The 22,892-nt window shown below is 40.0% G+C and overlaps 2 protein-coding genes across 4 annotated transcripts in view; one reads left to right on the top strand and one right to left on the bottom strand.

The window, feature by feature from the left end:
* KLHL2 (kelch like family member 2) overlaps positions 1-22,892 on the bottom strand; it is a 61,398-nt gene that overhangs the window by 11,869 nt on the left and 26,637 nt on the right. For all 3 annotated transcript variants that reach the window (XM_019650589.1, XM_019650592.1, XM_019650590.1), the window contains exons 3-7: positions 21,264-21,426; positions 12,304-12,413; positions 9,073-9,189; positions 7,767-7,916; positions 2,556-2,673 (exon numbers count right to left, since the gene is read on the bottom strand). In XM_019650589.1, the coding sequence (XP_019506134.1) occupies positions 2,556-2,673; positions 7,767-7,916; positions 9,073-9,189; positions 12,304-12,413; positions 21,264-21,426 (658 nt within the window). The remainder of the gene's footprint in view (positions 1-2,555; positions 2,674-7,766; positions 7,917-9,072; positions 9,190-12,303; positions 12,414-21,263; positions 21,427-22,892) is intronic.
* Positions 22,017-22,892, top strand: part of LOC109386956 (eukaryotic translation initiation factor 3 subunit F-like) — a 1,252-nt gene continuing 376 nt past the window's right edge. The window contains 2 exon segments of the mRNA XM_019650593.1: positions 22,017-22,736; positions 22,738-22,892. The exon segment at positions 22,738-22,892 is cut by the window's right edge and continues 376 nt beyond it. Coding sequence (XP_019506138.1) covers positions 22,017-22,736; positions 22,738-22,892 — 875 coding nt within the window.

Here is a 22,892-nt window from a genome sequence, read left to right on the forward strand (position 1 = left end):
CCAGCCCGAGCTGAGCAGCCGCTGAGCTGCCAACAACAACAAGTAGCAGGATGGCTCAGCTAAAAAAAAAAACAAAAAAAAAAAACCATATTATAAGGCACAGTAATTAAAACTGTTCTGTTTCGATGCATGAGGCAAGACAAATCAATCCAACAGAGAATAAAATCTGGAATAAAATGAAGTAAATGTAGAAATTTAGTATATGATAAAGGCAGCATTTTAAATGAGTGAAGTCAGGTAGATTAGTCAATAAAAGGTGCTGGGACAACTGGCTAGTGATTAAAAAAACAAAATCCATACCTTACTTCTTATATCAAAATAAGGTCCAGATGTTTTTGACATGAATGTAAAAAATAAAACTATGAAAGTATTAGAAAAATTCCTATTTTTTATAATTTTGCTATAAAGGAGAAACCTGGCAAATACCACTTACCTAAGTGATCAAGGTTAACATCACCAGAAATAATCATAATAACCTCATTAGAAAACATCAAACCCCAAATTGTGTGAAGACACCTGACCAAGTATTCTCCAAAAGGATCAAGGGCAAGAAAGACAAGGAAGGATTAAGGAACTGTCACAGCTCAGAAGAGATTTAGAAACTATGACAACAAAATGCAACACGGGATCCTGAAACAATACGAAAATTAGTGGGAAAACTGGTAAAATATGAATGACGTCTATAGTTAACAGTAATACACCAACACTAATTTCTTAATTTTGATAATCATTTAGTACAGTTATGTAAGACATTAATATTAGGGAAAAAGTATACCAGAACTCAATGCACTATCTTTGCAACTCTTCTGTAAATACAAAATTATTTCAAAATAAAAAGTTTTAAAAAAACATATATACATGTGCGCGCGCGCACACACACACATACACAAGCAAATAATTTTGAAGTAAGGCTTTTCTACACAAGAAACAAATCCTTACGTCCAAAGACAAAACTCTGATGTACAGGACTTCATAAAATGGTAAAAATTTTTACAAGGCAAAAATAACACAATTAAAGTCAAAAGAAAAAAGATTATACAAATAAATATTCACACCACATATGACAGACAAAAAGGCTACTTTCCTAAACATATAAATATAACATATAAATAAAAAATGACAAAAATGATGAGCTGACAATTCAGAAACATGTCTAAGGTTCCTCCTAATAAAAAAAAGTACAAAGTGAAATGAAATAGTATTTTCACCTGCCAGATTGGCAAAACTCACGACAGTTAATTACAAAGTGTCAGGAATGTAAGGAAATTAGCAGCTCCATATTTTACTGTTAGTGGAAGTAACAAGTGGTGTACCTTCTTAGGCTGCTTTTTGAATCAGTAATTCCAGTTCTATAGTTTTATCCCACTACAATATATTAGCATATGTACACAGGATGTATGTATAAGGAATTCATTATAGCATTGTTTATAGCATAATATTAAAAACAATTTTAATGTTCAATTAAAAACTAGTAAAAATTATACTACATCCAACCCCTCCCCACCCAAAAAAAATAGTAGACAGCTCTTAAAGAATGGAAGTTAGCTCTATGCTGATATGTAACAATCTCCAAGATGTACTGTTCAACTATTACCATGATAGTAACGTTCCATTACACTGAGAACTCATTTTGCTATAGGAGCTATGAGTAATGGATCCAGTCTGAGTCCCAGGAAGAACCCTTCGCTTGCAACTGCCTTTTCTGGTTGCAGTTTTGGCTTTAAGGCCTATTTTAACAAATGTTTGTAACATGAATGCCTAGAAGAAGGAAATTGTGGCTTATAGATCAGTCAGGGATCTAGAACGAAAGGTCCCAACCTAAAGAATTCTTTCTCGGGCTGGCCGAGTGGCGCATTGGTTAAGAGCTGGCTTGGGATGCCAGAGGGCCCCAGTTCAGATCCCACATATGAGGGCCAGTGGCACTGCCCTCTACAGCTAAGATGCTGAACAACAGCTCAACCTGGAGCTGGGCTGCAGTGAGTCGCCGCTGTCCACGGCGTAGGCTGCAGCCCCTGCTGCAGTGGGTTGCCATGGGCTACCGTGTGTAGCCAGCAGCCAGCGTGAGCGGCCAGCAGCCGCTGTGAGCAGCCGTCTAGAAGCTGGTGGCTGATCTGCCTCGCCTGGGAAGAGCGCAAAGATGGTGCCAACTTGGGCCAGTGAAGCAACGTCCTCCACAACTAGACTGAAGAACAAAACGACAGCAACTTGTCTGTTCCCCTTCCCCCAATTCCCCAGCGCTGTTCCCATCCCCCAATTCCCCAATTAAAAAATCTTTAAAAAAACAGAAAAAAAGAATTCTTTCTCACCACTTCAGCAAAGGTAATTAAGAAAATATCTGGCAACTTGCTAGCTCCTCCACCTTATACTCGAGATTCAGGAAGGTATGTAAAGATGAAGGCAGACAGGCTCTTCCTGTCAATGTCTTTCTTGTGAGTTGTAGGAGGCTCCTGAATCACTGTTTAACCACTTAGGTATTTTAATCACAGCTTTTCTAATTCATACAATAAGAGCTGAGAGAGCAGCTGCCAAAGACCCAGCAGTAGGGAACTGCTTACCTGCCCTGCATCTCCTGGAAGGTAATTCCGCCACTTGGTGCCACCGTTCTTCTTTAAAGTCATAGCATTCCACACTTCGGATAGCCTTCGGCGCCTGGCCCCCAACCACCACCATCAACTGGAAAGGCAGAAATGTAAGCACCTGAACGAACAACCACTGCATATTCAGGGAGTTTTCTAGATGTCTTACGAAGACACTGATGTGGAAAGTGTTTGGATGAAGATGGTAGGGCGAGCTGGGGGAAAACAACCACCTAATCAACATTTCATTAACATCAACAAAGGGGGCACAGGTTAGAACTACAATTCTATTCTGTAGCACATTTAGTCAAAAATAAGGATTTCAGAAACTAAAGTATGTTTCTGATCCTTCAAGCCAAAGCAGTATTTAAGCCAAAAAACAGCAGGCAGTCAGCACTGGCAAGGCTGCAGTGTCAAGGGCTTGCTAGAAACCAGACCCTGGCTTTGTAATGACCAGGGATTAATCTCCACAATCTAGGAGAGCAGGTAGAAGTGAAATTTATGTTAGTGGACAGGTGAGGTGAAAAGGACAGAAGATATTAAAAGAAAGATGGAAGAAGAGGGGAACTACTGAAAAAGCAGGAGTAATTGAACTGGAGTTCCCAGGAAAGCTCAGATTTCTGGATCTCAAGGAAAGAGACCTCCCTTGATGCCCCACAAATAAACCAGCCTAATAGGACAGATAATGGAGATACTAGAAATCATAATGAATGAATGCACAACAGTCTAGTACCGAGAATACATGAGGTCTATAAATTTCTTCGATTCAACTCAGTCCAGCAACTACTTATAAAATGCCTATCATCTGTATTTGTCCAGAATTGCACTGTTATACACAAGAAATATAAGACATGGTCTCCTCCCTGCAAGAGCTTATTGATCCCACTAAGGAGACAAGTCCCATGAAGTAATTCAAGAACAATATACAATTATATATGACCAAAAGCTATATGATTACTATAGACATTAATTGCTACTGCTGATCAGAAAATGGAACGTTGCCCTAATTCGGGGAAAGTTTCCTGGAAGGAGTGGAACCTTGAGAGATAGATGGAATTTAGCAGTCAATGTGTTTGTCTTCTACTGAGTACAAATGAATGAACACCTTTTGGCAACACTGAAAACTCAGCCTTCAAATCAGAAGAATATAAAAGTTAATGATGTCACGTATGGAAAACTATAAAGAATGGCAAAGGACGTTGGGGGAAAAGATGAGGTGATGACAGGAAAAACGGATGTTCAAAAGAAACAAAACATCAAAACAAACAGAAGATGGAATGACTCATACATACAAAAAGGGGAGGTTTGCAACCTTGACTGAGCAATGACCTATCTGTATTTTGAACTACAGGAAGATGGGTACATAGAAAACATGATTTCTGAATCAGAGTAAATCCCAAGTTTCCAAAAAGAAGCCTATTTTAGTAATTTATTAACTGGAGAGAAAAAGGAATTTTAAAGGTCTTAAAAAGAAGACTGAATATAGACCAATTATACGATTTTTTTTCTGACCTGCTCTTCTCCCAGCATTGAATGAAAAAATAAAACAATTAACAAAGAAAATCTGCAATACCCTCCCCTCCTATCACCAAAGGTGGAGAGGGAGATTACAGAGATAAAATACACAGTAAGATGATCCCTATACATAGGGATTTATATAAGATTTACCTGGGTTTAAACTTCTAAACTCTGCCTGGCAGTTAGACAATAGCTGACAGAGGAGGCTTGGTTAACTAACATCTCTGATAAAGATTCATTTTTTTTTTAAATCTCTGAAGGGAATACTTTTCAAACTAATGCTTAAGGAACAATAATGGATGATTAGTTTTCATGATTCTTAAGCTTTGACTATCATGACTTCCATGTAACAAAGTTCACTTTTGCAACATCAAAATGAGGATGGAAGGGAAAATGTGCTACTGAGTACAGAAAACGGTAGTAATATCTATCCTTTACTCACCCAAGAGAAATAAAATGGGTGAGAATTTGGGACTCCAGGAATCAGAGATAACAGGGACAAGGAAGAGTATATAATGGAAGACGAGAGAACAGGAATATTTACATGAGATCAAGAGACTGTGCTAAAAAAAAAAAAAAGCACTACACTACTACCATCAAAAGAGGCGCTCATGACTCTGACACCCCAGTTATGTGTAAGGCGCCCGCTCTCATTTGAGCAACACCAAACTAATTATGCTAATGTAAAGGAATAGAAAACTGGGAAGACCTTTCATATGGAAAAATAAAATGTGACATATTTAAGGAAGGCAGGGAGTGGGGAGTTAAACAAATTCAAGTGACCATCCTGAAATGTAAATCAACTAAACTTTGTTCTTTTGTTTTCTTCACCTATCAAATGTTAGTTTAAAAACTGCCTCCTAAAAAATCCAAGTTTCATAATTATCCAGTTACAATTCTCAACAGACATCCGGGGTAAAATATAAAAATATATATATATACACAGGAATAATATGATAGCATTTGAAAAACTACAAATTCCAAAAAGAAAAAGAAGCTAACAATAAAGCACAGTAGCAAAACATATAGTTTTTCATTATGATTTCCAAATCCAAGAGTGCCTTATACAATCCCAGTACTGTTTATTGAAGATGCAAAACTGTTTTGACATATAAAAAGAATCATTCATGGAAATTAGTATAAGTCCACAGAATCAGACCCTAATAAAAAAGTACTTACTAAGTTATTGTTGTGGTAGAAATATTTTCAAAATGTTACAATACTTTCCTCAGCACTACTGCCATATTCTGTCTGATCTGACTTATAACTATGAAAAGAAATGCATCATTATGATGAAATATGTAAGCCTGAGAAACTTTTTTTTCAATCATCTCTTCTTCATTCTTACCTATATACTTAGAATTCATCTTGAGTATAACCACTCTAAAATGACAGTGCTGTTCAAAGAGCATCGAACACAAGCACCGTTTCAAAGATATGTGTAGATAAACAGTGAGAAAGGGAGCCACACAAATGCAAAGTTGAAACAACAGTGCAGCTCATTCTCATTGCTCTCCGCCCCTTCTTCCCTAGCCATCCTGAGACAGAATAAAAGAGGACCTCCATGGATCAGCATGCCACCCCCAAAATAAAAGCTAAAGAATGGAGAAATCCAAAAGTATAATACAGGCCAGGCCACTCCAAAGCTACAACCAGAGGAGTCCAGAAATAATGTCAGCTGAACAGACGATCACAACTCTACAAAAGAGAAGACAAACTACTTGATAGGATTTTACCAAGAACGTTTTAGAAGGTTTCAAAAGTGATGTGTTTATTCCAGAAATTAAAAGAGAATTCATTTTTACCCTAAAAGTCTCTGCAGCGTAGCTAAAGACAGCAAAACTAAAGATACCAGAAGAGAGAATACACAGGAAGAAATCTATTACCAAGATGAACTGCTTAAATACTATTAAAGATCAAATAAACTATTTAGAAGAAAGTTGAAAAGACTAGCATAAAAGAAATGGTCATTTAAATGAGCATAAGACGATGAACACTTTTTTATAAATCTATTTTTTTGTAAGAGCAAAAAACTGACACCAAATAATATGGACAAATATGAAGTAATGAAGACTTATAAAGATGGCTACTTATAAAAGCAGGAAAAAGGGTATTTGGAAAATGTAAACATTTATATAATCAGCAGACCCAGATGGCATGCATACTAAGGTGTTAAGGGAACTAGCTAATGTACTTACTGAGCCACTTACAATTATTTTTGAAAAATCTTGGAGAACTGAGGAGAGATCAGAAAATTTAAAAAAGGCAAATACCAATTTTCAAAACAGGGTAGGAAGTGAATGCCTTGCAAATATCTCTTAAATGATAATAACTGTCATTAAAAATTTAGAATATTTTGAGAAAAGCATTCAAACTTCTAGGATCCAACAAAATGATGAGTAACACACAGAAGGATGTTAAAATAAAAATCATGCCAAATTAGAATCTATTTCATCCTGAATCTCATCGGACGTTATATGTCAAATTACTTATTTTTGGCTTAGATAATAAACATAATCATATGGACCGAAATTTTCTACAAATGGACTATGTCAGTGAATGGATATTTCTAAAGAGGTGTCACCGGGGAGAGCGCTGAGATCCACTGTAAATTAGAATATTTAATTTAATGATCTAATGACCTAGAAAAAGGAGTAAATAGCATACTGGCAAAATACGCAGTTGGTTCTAAATTGAGAACTGTTGTTAACACTGGCAAAAACAGAAAAAAACAATGCCATACTAATATAGATTTGACGCAATAAAAAAATGTAGATTCCAAAAATAAAACTTGAAAAAACATTAAAGTGAAAGAATTTAAAAGGATAGATTAATAACTAAAGATGATGTAAGAAAGCAATGGATAACAGATTCTTATTTCTTAATCCATCATTGCCCCAAACACACACAAGAGCTAAAAATAAATACATAAACGCGTTATATTATGGATCATTCTGATTAGACCACACACAAAATGGTGCTTAGAGTGTTGGTCTTATAGTACCATAAAGATGCGAAGAGTGCAGAAGGAATTGCAAACAGAGAGACAGAAATGAGGGGTTATTCCATAAGGAAAATTAAACCAGCTAAACATGAATGGCTTCAACTAAAAATATGAAAGCAGAATAAGGACTTTCACACAGGAAAACATGAGCACTGGAGATCCGGAAAGACATATGGGAAGTCCACACTGAAATGGCTGCGTATCATGCGTGGGTGAACCATCAAATAGTACACAACAGGGAATAAGATGGAAATGAACCGAACAAGCCATTTTATCATCCTTAGTTCTAACATGTAATTCTGTGAAACTACTGTTTTAAATTATTACCCAGCCCACAGAGCTTACAGAGATATCTTTCTAGCTAGCCTGGTTTTCCTTTCCACTATAACTAGAGCTAATAAAACGCAGAAGGGACAAGCCAGTGGCCTTCTGTTCCAGAAGAGTGACATCATGGAATTATAAAGATTAAATGAGCCAAACAATCCCCACCCTCCAGAGACAAATTAATAGACAAGTTGAATTAGATACACAATGAATTCCTAGGCACACTGTCTATTGCAGGGAAACTAAAACAATAAAGCATGGAAATTCAGATGAGTAAAACTATTAACAGCCTCACTAAGGACCTTTCAAATGAGGTAATAACAAGTATGAACAATAGATCCTACTTTGGGCAGGTTCATGGGTGTCCTCAGTCGGGTCCGGACACTCTTCATTAATATACGTTGCTCTGTTGGCAGCAAATGATACTTCATAGCTTCAATGAGGTAATCTTTGCAAGCACTGCTATTCTTCACCAAGGCTTCCTCTTCAACTCTCTGTGAGAAAAAATCAGACATACCCCATGAGGGGACAGCTATTTCGTGACAAAGCTGACAAACAACAGTGAAGAGGAGGAAACAAGCAATAACTATCCTCTAGAGTTCAGCGCAAAAGTTACAGAGGAAAAGTTATCAATATCAGTAAGAGTAAACGAAACCAAAAAATGCTCATGTACCTGGTCTGCAGAGAAAACCATATATAAGTAATAAGGAAAAGAACTGCAATGAAAATTATATACTTCAATGTCAGCTATAGAATAATCTTTAGATAATATTATAGCCTCCTATTTCTTACCTTTAAACGTCAAGCCAAGCATAAGACAAACAAGAAAAAAAAATTTAGATGAGTCCTTTAGGTAGGGTAGGTTATACTAATAAATTAAAGATAACCTTTTTCAAACTCAAAACAGCAAATAAAATATCCAGAAAAGGGATTCAAAATACTTCATGACAATGTGCCTGAACCACAAATAAGTCCTGTCCTGGCTCTGCCTGACTTCAAATGCAGAGCAGGTTTCTTTCTGTTCATTTCCTTAACAGCTGAGGGCCAGTGGTTACACGGATCACAACAAATAATGAGACTTTGAGAAATCCTAAAATGATCAAATCTAATCTCTAAGTAAAGAAATGTTTCCTTAGATGGTTTCAATTATAAAAATGTGGAAATGTCCCTACTAGGATGCTGATAGTAAAAGAGTAAATTTAAAATTTGTTCAGAGACTACGAAAGATCCATTTATTCCTATTTATTTCAAATAACCTGGTTTTCCTCAGCTTAGAAATGAAGGTAGAAACCCAGTGCATGCCCCTGTGAAATCATGAAGTAGAATTCAACAGTATTTGGATAGAATGTTGAAATTCCACTTCTGCAAGGTCGTCAGAAGAGGCTAGCAAAAGGGGGACAACGAAGACACAGGGCAGTGACGGGGCGGCCACGGGTGCACTTACTCACATGCACTTAACTGACCTCAGACACAGCCTCCAGAAGCTCTAGCACCTGCTTACAGGCGGGAACAGGTGCCTTTACTGTCCTCTGTCCTGCATCTCATGCATCTGCATTCTGTACCTCCTACCACTTTGTAACGGGGATTTACATGGGGTCACCCCAGGGACACAGTGCTACACATACTCACGTACATTGCATATGCTTTTACCTGAACTAAATATTCCCGAGGGAGCAAAGGTAACCGTACATGTTCCATCAGCCGAGCCATAAATTCTTGCCTTACATCCTTGTCATGGTTCACCCAAGCTATTACTGCTTCAAATACCTTGTGGGAAAGACGGGGAAAAGAAAATAAGTAATGAGTTTGGTACCAAAGGCATCTGAGTAAAATATGATGAGACTACACAACTCTTGCTAAGACATCCAAGTTTACTCCATGGCTCAAATTTTTTCAAAATCTTGACTTGTGCTTGACTTAAAAAGCCATTCACTAAATTTTTTCCATTTGGTACTTAGTATTTTCTTCTAGTTTTATGGAGATAATTGACAAATAACACTGTGTAAGTTTAAGTTGCATGACCTTAAGGTGTTGATTCAATGTATTTATATATTGCAAAATGATTAACACAGCAGCATTAGCCAACACCTCCATTATGTCACATAACTATCATTTCTTTTTTGTGGTGAGACCATTTAAGATCTACTCTCTTGGCAACTTTCAAGTATACAGTACAGTATTGTTAACTATAGTCACCACGCTGTATGTTAGACCCACAGAGTTCAGTCATAACTGGAAGTTTGTACACTTTGACCAACATCTCTTTGTTTTCCTCACCACCCAATCCTTTGTAACCTTCATTCAATTTTGTTTCTATGAGTTCAATTTATTTATATTCCACATACAAATGATATCATACAGTATTTTCCTTTTTTTTTTTTTACTTATTTCACTTAGCATAATGCCCTCAAGGTCCATCCATGTTATCACAAGAGGTAGTATTTCCTTCTTTCTCATGGATAAATAATATTCCATTGTATATATACACCATATCTTCTTTATCCATTCATCTGTCGATGGACACTAAGTTGTTTCCATACCTTGGCTAGTGTCAATAAAGCTGCAATGAACAGGGGAGTGCAGATACCTCTTTGAGATCCTTTTTCCATTTCCTTTGTATATATTCCCAGAAATGGGATTGCTGGATCATATGGTAGTTCTACTTTTAATTTAATAGTACTATTAGTACTTTTATCTATTTAGTGAGTACTTTTCATTCGTATTTACCAAGCATTTCACCAAGTACATTATCTGATCTTCTTGAACTTGAGTGATAGCTGTGATAATTTGATGTGTATGATCTAATTTGATAATTTTTCAAAATTAAACTTGGTTCTATTTATCTAAAATCTCAAATCCCTTTGGAATAAAATACGTAATATAATAAATCAAAGTGGTATTGTGGAATGAAAATCATATATCCTTATAAACAACTCGTTTTGGCTTTTTCTCTAGGTTTATAAACAAATGTTGGATGATACACTTCTAAATCGAGGATCTGAAGAATAGACTAAAACTCTTTTGTCATGATAGGATATATTAAAATGTAATATTTTCAATTAAAAAAAAAAACTAAGGACATTACAACTTACAACATATACCTATGAAAAAGCTAATATGAAGACAGTATTTGACTGCATAATTTCCTTCCAGACAGATGAATATACAACCCAATAATTTTTACAAGTTGTAGAAAATGTTTGATGCTATGTAATGGGCTGGAAGCAAAAAATAGGTTATTATGATGCAGGAATACAGCAAGAAATGAAAAATAACCTACATTAGAATTAATAGGCCTCTATAATTCATTCAATCAACAAATATTTAACAAGTGCCTCCATGTGCCAGGTGCTAGAGATGAAGAGGATCCTGTCAATTCTACTATCTCTTGGCTGTCTTCTTTTCTCCACCTGTTTCTACCATTCTCCCTTAAGACCCTACTGCTCACGGGTATGACTCCAACATCCTACTGCCGTACCCCTACCTCACTTCTGGTCCAGTTTGCACTCCACCCCTGGGATAGCTAGTCTCCAAAGACAATCCCCTAACAAACCCCATCGCCCGGTATCCAGAGCTTGAGAGGTAACCTCCCACAGGAAACCTAAGCAGGCCTTGTGGAACCAATAGAATGTGGTGGAAGCTGCCCTGTGTGGCTTCTGATGCTGGGTCACAAGAAGCCTCTCGGCTTTTACTCTGGTCTCTTGAAACGCCCACTTGGGGGAAGTCAGGTGTCATGTAAGAAATCTGATTACTTGGGATCACCATGCTGTGAGAAACCCAAGCTAGCCAATGAAAGGATGGAGAGACGGAGGGGAGAGGGAGAGGGAGAGGGAGAGGGAGAGAGGGCAAGGGGGAGGGCGAGGGGATGGGAGAGGAGCAGGGGGAGGAGGGGCAGAGGGAGAGGAAGGGGCAAGGGTAGAGGTTAAGCTCATATCTAGGACTCTATAGCAGTGTCTGGTACACGGCAGGCACTCAATACATACCTATTAAATGTGAACAGTAATGCATTCCTCTCCTCTGTAGCTCTAGAGTGCTAAGGTTAAACATCTCACAACCAATTTTCAGGTTTGTTTCATATGGTATTAGAGTAAACGTATCTTTTTTACCCTCAGGTGGAATGAGTATCCCTGAGGAATAGAACTAAAGCTTCCACATCTTTACATGCGGAGTACACAAAGGAAAAGCTCCAGTTTCACTTCCTCCAAATGCAGTGTGTTCACAAATTTTTGTGCCCTGATTCCCATGAGCTATAAAACCTACCCAAAAGAAAAAAAACGCACTAAGAGACGCATCCTCCTCCACCTGTATGAAAGGTACAGGTGGTTGACAGAGGGATTCCAAACGCGGAGACAGAGAGGGCTACAAGCAGATGAAGTGGCTGTGCAGAAGCACTGGTAGGGCTGGGGTGTATAAGTAACAGGAGGCCAGTCTAAAGGGAGAGGACAATCAAAGATGTTCAGCCTAGAAGCAGCTGAGCTATGTCACCCTGGGTAACTTCTTTCAACTTATATGATAGTGACATTACTTTGGTTGGAGAAAAACTGCATTTAGATCACAATTCTTATAGGCATCTAGTTGTAGGAAGAAATACAGTTCCCAAAAGACACTTGTTTCAGACAGTTCAGCGTATGCAAGCTCTTGCTGCAAGTCAAGTACAAAACTCTAATATCTAACAGTTTAGGGAACCTCCTAAGGAGTGACGAACATAGTAATTTACACAGACAATCAAGAAGTCAACTAGCTGAGTTTCTTAACTTCCAGATCAAAGACCACTGGCTGGCACTACACATATAGGATCATAAAGTTATAAAACAAAGTGAAATAAAGAAAAGAAAAATACTACTACATCACTGTACACTGGGAAAAGAAATACATACTTACCTTTTCTTCTGAGGGAATGGTAAGTTTGTCACTTGAGATTAAGCTGCACACTTGTTCAATGCCCAGATTGAGAAACTCTTCACTAAGTACGACATCTGAAAAATGTTGCTCTGTTTGGAGGTTAAAAAGAAAATCTATTAATAACAACATTCCATTATCATAGTTCAAAGCGCTTAAAAAAGAAGAGATTTTTCTCAATCTAACCCAAGAATGAGAAAACCAACTGTATTTCCTCCAGGCAAATGGTCTCAACATGGGTGCCAAGACCCCTTGATGGGAAACGGTAGACTCTTCAACAAATAGTGTTGGGAAAACTGCATATCTACATGCAAAAGAATGAAGGGGGGCTCTTAAATTGATTTCAATTAATGACCTATAAGTTTCATGAACTTGAATATCCAAATCTCTTGCCAGATTTGGGAAGTTGTCAGCCATTATTTCTTTTTTTTGTTATAATTTTTTTGGGGGGATGGGGGGCAGACAGTATGTTTTTCCAGGACCCATCAGCTCCAAGTCAAGTAGTTGTTTCAATCTAATTGTGGAGGACACAGCTCAGCAGCCCATGTGGGGATCAAACCGGCAACCTTGGGGTTGTGAACACTGCGCTCTGAGTTAATCGACCGCCCCCAAACATTATTTCTTTAAATAAGCTTTCTGCCCGCTTCTAGTTCTGGAACTCCAATTGTTCACAAATTGGTTCTTCTGATGGCATCCCACAGATCATGTAGGCTTTCTTACTGTTTTTCAATCTTTTTTCTTTGCTCTCTTCTGACTGGATAGTTTAAAAGTTCCTGTCTTCAAGCTCACTGATTTTTTTTCTTCTGCTTGATCCAGTTTGCTCGTGATGCTCTCTATTGCATTCTTCATTTCATTCACTGAATTCTTCAGCTCCAGAATTTATTTGGTTCTCTTTTATGATATCTTTGTCAAATTTCTCCTTTTGTTCATGCATTGTTTTCCTCATTTTGTTGAACTGTCTTTCTATGTTTTCTTAGAGTTCATTGAGTTTCTGTAAAGTAGTTATTTTGAATTCTTTATTGGGTAAATCACAGATTTCCATGTCTTTGGGTTCAGTTACTGGAAGGTTATTGTGATCCTTTTGTAGTGCTGTGTGTCCTTAACTTTTATGTACTTTGGAGTTCTGCAAAGCTGTCTTTGCATCTGAAGTAGCAGTCACCTCCTCTAGACTTTACTAACTGCCCTTGGGAGAGACAGACCTTCCACTAGCCCTGCTAGAGATTCTGAAGCTTACTCAGGGATTCAGTTCATCAGTCTCTCTCAAAACATGGAACCTGAAAATGAACTCAATTTCATAGATATAGTCTTACCTGGACATAACAAAATGTGATAATCTCTTTACATCTCTTGGGACATGATTACATTATTGGTTGCTGGTGAATACACTATGAACTGAAACCCTAGCATCTTTAGATTGGTTGGCCAATATAAGCCTAATACTTGTTCCAAAGCTGAGATGAGATATTGTTCCTTTCACTGCATGAATTCTTATCCAGCTTACCATATCTCAGTAAGGTACTGCCAAAATTAGCAGCTACTGCACGATGGCAACACACACACACACACACACACACACACACACACACACACACACACACACACTAAAATGCACCCTACAACGCATTCACCTAAAATGTAATGCTAAAGGGCAGGTCATCTCAGAGTTTAATTTGTTTCTTCTACTCATATCCAGGGTTAGTTTCTATATCTCCAATCTTGCTTCAGTCACCTCCTATCTTCATTACCCTAGTTCTCACTCTGTTACCAACATCAAGTATTGTTTCCAATACTTTCACTCGCATGTTGACAGATTACTGTGTTTCTAGCACAGAGCTTTCACTGTGACATTAGTAATTTGCCTTTACTCGTTTACCACTGCCACTGAGTAAAGCCAACCTAGTCATAATGGCATTCAATAATCAGTTCTGTCTCTCTGAACATACCCCATAACTGCAATAGGGCATAATTCCCAGTGGTATAGGCTATGCCACAAATATGCAATATGCATAAAGCACATAGATTACACACATATAATATACATATGCATTCTTCCTTATATTTAAGGATTCTCTTTAGTCTCTAGAGCTGGTAAACTTTCCTGTTTGCTTCCCTCCTGCAAATAAGGAAAAATAAGCCTATCAAGAAATGAAAGACAATCCCTAGGATTTGTCACACCGAGTATAAGGTCAGGTCACGCATCCCAAATTAGTCCAATGAAATCAACAACAGAATTCCAATGTTTTGGTTGTCTTGTGTTGTATGTACCCTGTGATAAGGTACAAAGTACTCTATTTGATTTCTAAATACCAAGCACCTTTTTGATCAAAATGAAATGCCATGTGGGGTTCCTATAATTCCTCTATACACCATCCAGACTCCCATCTGAAAAGTGAGGATAACTCATAGGTAACAACTGTATTTTATATCCACAAACAACTCACCCCTGAGTGACAGAGTGTTTTGGGGAAAATAAAAATACCTCTGGTCTTCATTTTCCTAATTAGTAAAATGAAAGTGTTAGACTAGATAACTGCTAAGGTTCTCTACAAGTGCTAACACTCTATGACTCTTTGATTCTGAATACTGTTAGTCTCTAAGGGGGAAAGAAATTCACATATATATCTCCAGCAGTTCCATTAACACAGTTTTGGTGAAACCTGTAAACAGCTCACTCATCTGGAAGAACTGTCAAGGAAGCAGAGCAGAGACATTGCATGTAGTTCTCTAGGGCACAAATGAGGACCATAATGAATGTAAGAATATAAAAATGATTAATTCTTTTAAGAAGTGCCATTTAAGTTGGCATGAATTCAATAAAGTGTGGTACATCGAATGCTTTCACAGTTCTCCAAAAAAAGACTCTTCTGTATCAGTCAATTAACAATGCAATAGACCACTGAATGATCAGCATCTATTCTTTGGTATGCATATCACGCTGTCAAAGCTAGTAATAGCATCATTAAAAACACTCTCTTAACAAAAGTTTCTTTCCAGAGAGCAGCTTTCAAAATCATGGGCTTGTTTTGACAGATGTTTACCCCAAGCAGTGATTCTTAGCCTAAATTACAGAAGAGTGGGCAAATGATTGAAGTAAATGGATTGCAGAAAAAAATGTTATGAGAGCTGCTTTTACAGAGGCATAATCAGAATATACTAAATTTGGGTGTGAGTTGACTATTATTGGCCTGTAAACTCCTTGTAAGCAGGGTTTAAATCATATTGAGCCTGTTGTCACCCACAGCAGTTTGGGCAATGCCAGGCACATACAAGGGTAGCTCTGAAGTGACTGACCATTGGGTCTAAGCTGAGCAGACAAGAGATGGCTGGGACAACTGGGACCAGAGAGCACAGATTTATGAAGAAATACAAGAGCAAGAAAAGGGAGGACTATGGTCAGCACAAAGGATGAGGCCTTAGGGTTCCAAACACCAACAAGGTCCCACATGCCCTGGAATGGTAGTTGAAGGTGGCCAGTGGGTTTACAGAGGAAAGGTGGTAGTCACAAGGATCTATGAAAGGGGGTCTCACGGGAGTCAGTAAGTAGTACAGATTTGGAAGCTGCTGATGGCAAGAGAAACCAAGTGTAGGGGGAAAAGACCATCTCAGTGTCAAAGACAGAAGTACGCCTGGAGGCCTAGAGAGAAAATGGGCTGCAGAGACAACGCTGCTGACTGAGAACCAGCCAGCCAGTGCAGAACGGAGAACAGTGACAGTGACAGAATAATGGTCTGGAAGTCGGACCCTTTTACCCACCTCACCAGTGAGTCAGGGGGAGGGGAGTGGTCCCTTAAAGAAGCTTGCCCCCAACATGCAAGTTTAGGGAGAAAAGCAAAGTTTCATTTAAGACAATGGAAGAGGGGACACACATGAAAATAGCTGGGCATGTAAAAAAATAAAAAATTGATCAGTGTGCAAGCACAGAGGAAAGGCTAAGAGTGGGGCAGTGTGGGGTGGCTAGACAGGCCTAGGCATGGAAACAGATAATAGGGTTATGAGCAAGAAGAGAATGGGAAAGGAACTGAAAGCACGCTGATGCCTAGAGAAGACCCTCCTTGCAGGTGGTCCTGTTACTGAGGAATGCTTGAGTACTTACACCCCAGAATTTCACCAAGAGCGCTGGCTTCAAAAGGATACTACAAATTTACGCAAAGGTCAATTGGAACAGATATTAAGTAGCTTCTCAAATTGTTAGTGTGGGAAAGTGGTGAAAGATAGGAATGACTACGAATCTGAAACTATTTTTTCCCTTAAATTGATCTGAAATTCTTACAATCCAACCTCTGGCTACTTTTGTTTATCAATGAGGGAAGTTAAATAAAATTCATATTTCAAGTTAACATTAAAATTTAACTTCCCGGGCCGGCCGAGTGGCGCGATGGTTAAGAGCTGGCTTGGGACACCAGAGGGCCCTGGTTCGGATCCCGCATGTGAGGGCCAGTGACACTGCCCTCCGCAGCTGGGATGCTGAACAATGGCTCAACCTGCAGCTGGGCTGCTGTAGGTCACCGGCGACGGCGTAGGCTGCAGCCCCTGTGGCAGTGGGTTGCCATGGGCTACCGTGTGTAGCCAGCAGCCAGCGTCAGCGGCCAGCAGCCGCAGTGAGCGGCCGTCCAGAGGCTGGCGACTGATCTGCCTCGCCAGGGAGGAGTGCAATGATGGTGCCAAGTTGGGCCAATGAAGCAACGTCCTCCACAACTGGACTGAAGAACAAAACAACAGCAACTTGTCTGTTCCCCTTCCCCCAATTCCCCACCGCTGTTCCCATCCCCCCAATTCCCCAATAAAAATCTTAAAAAAAAAAAATTTAACTTCCCAAAGAGTCTTTTGCTGGGACTATTAAAATGCATCAAAACGGTTAAATTCAGTTTTTATATCCTCTATTATTTTTAGCCTGGAGAAAATGTTAAAAACAAAGGTCCTACTGATTTGGGAAACGGTTAAAATATGGATGCCACTCAAAACACATGAAAAGTAAAAGGGTCCACAAACCAGCATTATCCAAACAAGTCCATACACCTGGAGATAGGTGTGAAATTTTCATTTTTATCTAAGAAGCAAAAAGTAATTTCATACAGCTTTTTAGCTAAGAAAACAATTTGCAAGAGCATAACAAAGGCTGGCTATAATCCAGAACACCGCGCCTCACCACGCAGGTCACTGAACCTGGCTGGTGTGCTAACTCTGTCCTCACTGGTCTGAAGCCATTAGCTACGTGCCCTGGAGAAGCAGCTGGGCCCGTGTGAACAGGCTGTGACCCCAGCGGGGTTCTGCTGAGGCCACAGGAGCATCAGAATGGGCAGCATGGATCCCACGCCCTCCCTGCTCAAACTTTCTGTCCTCCTCACTTGGTCTCCTACATTTTTACTTTCTCCAAAGATGAGATTATGAAAAAGAGGCCCAAGTTCATAGATGAGATTTCCATGGAACACCTTACTTCATTTCACCTGTACAATTTAACTGTAATGACTATTACTGCACTCATTTCCAATCTGCAAGAGAAAGAAATGAAGCAGGTCTTATGTCCAGAATCTCTGGTCAGTTCTTGCACATGTATCTTAGACTTCATTAAAGTGTCCATAAATAAAATGGTAACAGAGGAGGGGGAAGGAAAGAAGTATAGAGTAGAAACAAGATTATCCATGAGCTGACAACTATTAAAAGTCAGATGATGAGTGTTATTCTATTTCCTCACATGCTGCAATTTTTCATAATGAAAGAGATTGTAAAATATTGCTTGTGAACTTGAGAAACTCAAGCAAATACAAGATTAAGAAGCATAGTATATTAGCAGTACATCCTTTAAGACTAGATTTCAATATAAAAGAGAGCACTTAAAATGAAGAGCCAATTTTTCTTTATAATTTTGCTGAAAAGGGAAAATAATTTTTCCACAAAAAATTCTTGGCATAATTATGAAGGACTCTACAAATTAAAAAATAGAGGTATCCTAATTTTGGTGAAAAATTATTCATATTTTGTAGTATACTACAATAAATTAAAGATTTTAAATAAGAGAAAGAAAAAATAAAATCTAATTATCTCCTAAAACATAGCAAATGAGTTGTTTCTGATATGAGTAAAACTAAGAGCTCTAGTTCATCATGTAAACTATGTACGAACATCTTTTGCATTAATCCTGCTTTATTAATTCTCTCCCAGCCCCACTTCCTATCTCTTAAGTGTCAGTAACATTTATCAAGACAGCTAGCAGACCTAGGAAGAGATAATGTTAAATAGCGATTCCTTCATGCAGAAAAAACTATCAAAAAATATGTATTAGGAAAACCTGAGGTTTTCCTAACATAAATCACTTACAACAGGCACATTATGTCTATCAGTTAATGGGTCTTATGGATTTAGGAGGAATATTTTCTATTTAGCTGAAGAACAGAATTGGTTGTATGGGAATACATCAGTGAAACCCAAATCTGTCTTTGCTTTTTCTTGAAATGCCTCATCCCACTCGAAAGGATTACATGAATACAGTTACATATTAGAGGCATTCTCCAACTTACAGGGGATTGTGTTCTACAAGTTCATCCGTAAATGAGCTTTCTAGAACTCAGATCACATTTTCCTACTGAAAGAACTTTATAAAGGATAGTTAGGCCAATTGGGCCACCCTATAGAAATTTATAAAGCTGAAAAATACTGGACCTATTACGTTTTACTGAAGCACCGTGTTTTGTTTTTTTCAACTAACTATTTTATACCATTATTTCTTTGATAAATGCAAGAGGAATTCTAGGAATACTTCTCTCCAGTGCTCTGCATGTACACATACACACCCCTTACTCAGGTCTATGTGTGAAAATGTCCCTTACCCAGTAGAAGAAGCACCATGGAACAGAGTTTAGACAAGATGCTCTTGCATTTGAAGGCTGGAATAAGTAGGGGTTCTAGAACTTATTAATGAACAGTGTTAATGGAAGGTCCTATAGTAACTATTCCTATTGGGTCTCACAGATACAGAGCACGTAGTGGATTGTAACTTCCAGAGGTTTACCTTCCAAAAAGATGGGATGTAAAAATATTAGAAACTTCCTGGGCCAGCTGAGTGGCGCATTGGTTAAAAGTTGGTTTGGCGGCCGACCAAGTGGCGTGATGGTTAAGAACTGGCTTGGGACGCCAGAGGGCCCCGGTTCGGATCCCACATATGAGGGCCAGTGACACTGCCCTCCACAGCTAAGATGCTGAACAACAGCACAACCTGGAGCTGGGCTGCCGTGAGTCGCCAGCGACGGCGTAGGCTGCAGCCCCTGTGGCAGTGGGTTGCCATGGGCTACCATATGTAGCCAGCAGCCAGCGTGAGCGGCCAACAAAACGACAGCAACTTGTCTGTTCCCCTTCCCCTGGTTCTCCAGCACTATTCCCATCCCCCCAATTCCCCAATAAAAAAAATCTTAAAAAAAAAAAAAAAAGGAGCTGGCCGAATGGCTCAGTTAGTTAAGAGAGCACTCAAGAGTTTGAGCTCTGAGCGACAGTGGTTCGATTCCCGGCCCGAGCTGAGCAGCCGCTGAGCTGCCAACAGGTGGCAGGATGGTTCAGCTTAAAAAAAAAACAAAGTTGGCTTGGGACGCCAACTCTGAGCAGCAGGGCCCCAGTTCGGATCCCACATGCAGGCCAGTGACACCGCGCCCTCTACAGCTAAGATGGTGAACAACAGCTCGACCTGGAGCTGAGCTGCCGTGAGTCACCAGCGACCAAGTAGACTGCAGCCCCTGCTGCAGTGGGCTGCCGTGAGCTACCGTGAGTGGCCAGCAGCCAGTGTGAGCCGCTGTGAGCCGCCATGAGCGGCCGTCCAACAGCCAGCGAGCGACTGCCTCACCCAGGAGGAGCGCAATGATAATACCAACATGGGCCAGTGAAGCGAAGTCCTCCACAACTAGGCTGAAGAACAAAAAGGACAGCAACTTATCTGTTCCCCTTCCTCCATTCCCAACGCTGTTCCCCTCCCCCAACTCCCCAATTAAAAAAAAAATTAGAAACTTCCTAATAATCATTTTTAATATGTATTTTAATATTTAATATTTGAACACTCAGAGCAAAATAAATTACTGGTTCAAAATAAATTACTTTTGCTACCATGTTTCCCCGAAAATAAGGCCTAACTGGAAAATAAACCCTAGCATGATTTTTCAGGATGCTCATAATGTAAGCCCTACCCCAAACATAAGCCCCAGCTAAGACTGTCAGCCAGACATGACTGTTTGAATAAATGTAGATTTTTGTACATGAATAAATGAATAAATATAGACTGTTGGAGCAAAAATTAATATATGACCCGGTCTCATTTTCAGGGAAACACGGTACCTCTAAAGCTACAGCAATCTCTCCTCCCCAACTGGAGAGACGGAGGATCTGAGGGTCCTACCATGTAATGACTTCCTTGACAAGAGCAACAAGCCCTCCCTCTGCCACAGGGAGAGGGTAAGGTGCTGGTGCCAGGTCCTAGAGGACACGGTCTAAGAAGAGGGTTGCCTATATTGGATTTACTTTTCTACTCCACCCAAAGGCATCTAGATTTCATTGCTTTGAAGATTTTTACGCAACAAGATTGTTTTCATGGATGCAAGAGAAGGGCGTAAAAAGCCACAGGGATAAAATGACTTAATTTCATATACAAAAACTTTCTTATATGCCTATTAATTTGAATATTTGAAAGAAAAACACATAGGGATTTAATACTTGCATAAAACTAGCTATTCTATTATTTAGGCTCAATACTAACTTATAGGTTTGTTTGTTTGTTAAGTTCAGAATTTTTATGAGCATGCTTCAATAAAACAGTGCTATCATTATACGATTTTCAATGTATGTGTATAAAGTCCAGATCCAGAAACATGACACGGCCTTGCAGAAGTCACTACAGAATCGTATCAGAGCTCAAGCGTTCCAGGTTTCTCCTGGTCGCACACTCAGCCAGAGCCTATCCCACTCGCCTGCATAGGTGTTAGCCTTGTTCAGGAGGTCTGTGCACGCGTGCATATCAGCAAAAGCCCGGATTCCTAGGCAGTTGACAGGGTGAAGCTGAGATTCCAAAAATTCACAGCAAGTCTTCTTCACATCCTGTAACTGTAACAGACCAGCTGCTGGCAGAAGCACCTACAATACACAAGTAAGCACAGTTAGGCAGGTGGCTGGGGAAACGCCGTCACGATTTACCGCTGCTACATAAGGCACAGGAGGTCCAGCCACAGCTTATGATCTGCAACAAGATCCATAAGTAGAAACGTAATGTAACAATGGTTTGCAAAAAAAAAAAAAGGGATGCCTCCTTACATTCTCCATTTCTATGGAATCCTTCAAAGGTCTCTTCTTGGTCACAAGAATGTAAGAGAAATTAGATTATATTAGAGTCAATGGTTCTTTTTATAAGCATAAACTCAATGTTCCTTTGAATTTTCAAAACATAAGTGATTAGGATGCTAGAGGGTGCTTTGGTTCAGAGAAAATGATTTGGTTTCCTTATTTCAAGCAGTCATGAGCGTCAGTGGTTTGTGAGGCAGGGGTGAGTCCATAGGAATGCATATCATAAAGCCGTGCTCTGTTCTTCCACTGTCTGAATAACACAACAAACAGCTTTCCTGAGGAGGGACAACAACTGCAAGTTCAACAGTCTCTAGCTCTAAGCAGACAGTGGCTCTAGAACTTAATGCACGTGCTAAAAAGGAAACCATAGCTCTCTCGACAAGATGGCCACACCGGCAGTACCGGCGACCGCTCCTCCCGCCTCTCCAGCCCCAGCCGCGGCTGCAGCCCCAGCCTCAGCCCCGGCCCCAGCCCCAACCTAAGCTCCAGCGCCGGTTCCGGCGCCGGTTCCAGCTCCAAGTCCAGCTCCATCCTCATCCCCAGACCCAGCAGCAGCGTCTGCGACGGCGGCTCCGGGCCAGACCCTTGCCTCGCCGCCAGCTGCAGCGCAGACCCCGGCGCAGTCGCTGGCTAGTCCTGCTCTACCAGACCCCTTCCCCGGCGGCCGTGTGGTCCGATTGCACCCTGTCATTTTGGCCTCCATCATGGACAGCTACGAGCAACGCAACGAGGGTGCTGCCCGAGTTATCGGGACCCTGCTGGGAACTGCTGACAAGCACTCAGTGGAAGTCACCAATTGCTTTTCAGTGCCACACAATGAATCAGAAGATGAGGTGGCTGTTGACACGGAATTTGCCAAGAATATGTATGAATTAAACAAGAAAGTCTCTCCAAATGAGTTCATCCTGGGCTGGTACGCTACAGGCCATGACATCACAAAGCATGCTGTGCTGATCCATGAGTACTACAGCCGGGAAGCCCCCAACCCCATCCACCTCACCGTGGACACAAGCCTTCAGAACGGCCGCATGAGCATCAAGGCCTATGTCAGCACTCTAATGGGCGTCCCTGGCAGGACCATGGGGGTGATGTTCACACCCCTGGACAGTGAAATATGCATATTACGACACTGAGCGCATTGGAGTGGATCTGATCATGAAGACCTGTTTTAGCCCCAACCGGGTGATTGGACTGTCGAGTGACTTGCAGCAAGTAGCAGGGTCCTTGGCGCGCATCCAGGACGCCCTTAGCACTGTGTT

The sequence above is a fragment of the Hipposideros armiger genome, unplaced genomic scaffold (genome assembly GCF_001890085.2).
Source record: "Hipposideros armiger isolate ML-2016 unplaced genomic scaffold, ASM189008v1 scaffold_142, whole genome shotgun sequence".
NCBI classification, from domain to species: Eukaryota; Metazoa; Chordata; class Mammalia; order Chiroptera; family Hipposideridae; genus Hipposideros; species Hipposideros armiger.